Source organism: Penaeus japonicus, unplaced genomic scaffold (assembly GCF_977035675.1).
Source record: "Penaeus japonicus unplaced genomic scaffold, GWHDUDI00000001_assembly GWHDUDI00000024, whole genome shotgun sequence".
Taxonomy (NCBI): Eukaryota; Metazoa; Arthropoda; class Malacostraca; order Decapoda; family Penaeidae; genus Penaeus; species Penaeus japonicus.
The window spans coordinates 25,708,801-25,711,300 of NW_028234426.1; the positions used below are offsets into that span (position 1 = coordinate 25,708,801).

The 2,500-nt window shown below is 39.9% G+C and overlaps 1 protein-coding gene across 1 annotated transcript in view; it reads right to left on the reverse strand.

Annotated features, from left to right (window-relative positions):
• Positions 1–2,500, reverse strand: part of LOC122261375 (calcium-activated chloride channel regulator 4A) — a 20,340-nt gene that overhangs the window by 1,321 nt on the left and 16,519 nt on the right. Inside the window, exons 14-16 of the mRNA XM_086551160.1 lie at positions 2,372–2,480; positions 1,594–1,694; positions 1,155–1,287 (exon numbers count right to left, since the gene is read on the reverse strand). Of these exons, the coding sequence (XP_086407286.1) occupies positions 1,155–1,287; positions 1,594–1,694; positions 2,372–2,480 (343 nt within the window). The remainder of the gene's footprint in view (positions 1–1,154; positions 1,288–1,593; positions 1,695–2,371; positions 2,481–2,500) is intronic.

Consider the following 2,500-nt stretch of genomic DNA (forward strand, 5'->3'; position numbering starts at 1 on the left):
TAGTCGTGGTGGTTGTGGTGGTGATGGTGGTTGTGATGGTGGTGTTGGTTGTGGTGAAGGTGTTGGTTGTGGTGATGGTTTTGCTTGTGGTGGTGGTGATGGTAATGGGGGTGGTTGTGGTGATGGTGGTTATGGTGAAGGTGTTGGTTGTGGTGATGGTGATGGTTTTGGTTGTGTTGGTGGTGGTTGTGGTGATGGGGGTTGTGGTGTTGGTGGTGGTTGTAGTGATGTTTTTGGTTGTGATGATGGTGGTGGTTGTGGTGATGGCGGTGGTTGTGGTGATGGTAGTTGTGGTGAAGGTGGTGGTTGTGGTGATGGTAATGGTTGTGGTTGTGGTGATAGCTTTGGTTGTAGTGATGGTGTTGATGGTAATGGTGGTAGTTGTGGTGATAGTTTTGGTTGTGGTGATGGTAATGGTTGTGGTGATGAGTGAGGTGATGCTGGTGGTTGTGGTGATATCGAGTGGGGATGAGGACTTTGGTGATGTTGAGAATGGTGATGATAGATGAGATGGTAGTGGTGATACTGAGGATGGTGGTGATGTTGAGAGATTTGGTGAGGATAGGAAAAGTGATGGGGATAGTTGTTATGATGAGGAAGGTGGTGGGGATGATAGGAATGATGATGATGATGAGAGTAGTGATAATGATAGGGAATATGATGATAGTGATAATGGTTGTGATGAATATGAAGATGATGACAATGAAGGTAATGATAGTAACAATTTAGTATTTGTTAAGAATTGCATTTATCACATTTTGATGCATATATTTCATATCATCCTTTTGATTATTATATTCATCAAGATGAAAGAGAATTCATACATTGCACAAGAAATATTCTAGTAATCAAAAATATCCTACGAATTAAAAAAAAAAAAAAAAAAAAAAAAAAAAAAAAAAAAAATTTCTCAAAACGAAGAAAATAAAAACAAAAAGAAGAACACGAGCAACAACAAAATAAACGAGAAACAGTATGGGAAAGAGAGAGAAAGAGAGAGATAGAGAAAAAGAGAGAGAGAGAGAGAGAGAGAGAGAGAGAGAGAGAGAGAGAGAGAGAGAGAGAGAGAGAGAGAGAGAGAGAGAGAGAGAGAGAGAGAGAGAGAGAGATAGAGAGAGAGAGAGAAAAAAAAACAGAAGATAATATCTACCCACCAACGCCACTATCGATGTCATCCCCTGTAGCAGTCCACGTTAGAGTGAGGTTCCCGTTTTCTATAGCCATGCGGAGATCGGTTACTCTCGCCGGGCCGAAGGTATCAGCTGACGCGGGGGGTATGGTCGTTACCTGGAAAAGCCAATGGGATTATGGTTGAGTGTGTTTTTAATTGTAATACGTGTGGAATATAGTGCTGGTGAGGATGGGTATTCCTGCTGTAGGAGATATGTAATTAAGGTTTTGATTTATCTTATGTAGGGTTTGTTCTCGTTCGTTCGTTTTTTTATTTATTTATTTATTTATTTTTTTTTTAGGGGGGGTGTCGTAGCGTGGGACGTTTTGGGGATGTATAGCTGTATTTCTTTCTGTTTTGGTTATTTTAAGTTCATCATTCTCTCTCTCTCTCTCTCACACACACACGCAATGACCTCTCACCTGGAACGACCCGCCAGGAGCGACGCGGGTGAAGTTTCCTGTGGGCGTGGCAGTCGCGAGGTCAAGAGGCACTACACTTCCGCAGCAGTAAGGGGTCTTATCTGTAAATTTAGCCATTTCATTAATTTAATTTGATTATTAATTTCTGTAAATTTAGCCATTTTTGGAAGCCGATTTTGAGCATTTTGTCATGATTTATCTTTTCGAGTTTAGATTTTGATCACTTCTTCCTTCTAAATTAAGAATTAACTACCGCAATCAGTCATCAATGATTATTTACATAACCCGAGCCCAAAGGATTTCAAACGATCGATATATAGTCATCAATTTGCGGTCAAAGAGTCTGGGTTTCATGAATACTGAACCTCATTTTAAATACGTTGTTTCCCAAATTATATAGTCGTACGTCTGGAAAACAAAACACTGGAATTCTGCGCAGCGACTAACCTTCTTTCAGGAATTCCATACGTAATCATGGGTTTGAAATCGAACCAAGTCATGGATATTAGGAGGGAGAGCATATATATATATATATATATATATATATATATATATATATATATATATATATATATATATATATATAACCAAGAATTTAAAATCAAATCAACTCAACCACATCAAAAAGGACAACATATCAAGTCATAGATTTCGAACCGAAGCTCATTCTGAATCTGAAATAAAAAGAGAATCGCGAATCCCTTTCTGAAAACTAATCCATGTTATGAATCCTAAATCTGAAGTCAAGGAACCTCCCCTTCCTTGCTGAAAAACTAACCAAGAGGATGGGCTGAAACGGAGCGTCTGTTGCGGGCGGCTGGGTGACTCCTCTTCCTTCTAGAGGTCGTGAAGCCATTGTTGATGAGGGCGCTGCCGTCATTCCACACCTGCAGGTTGAGAAGGTAGA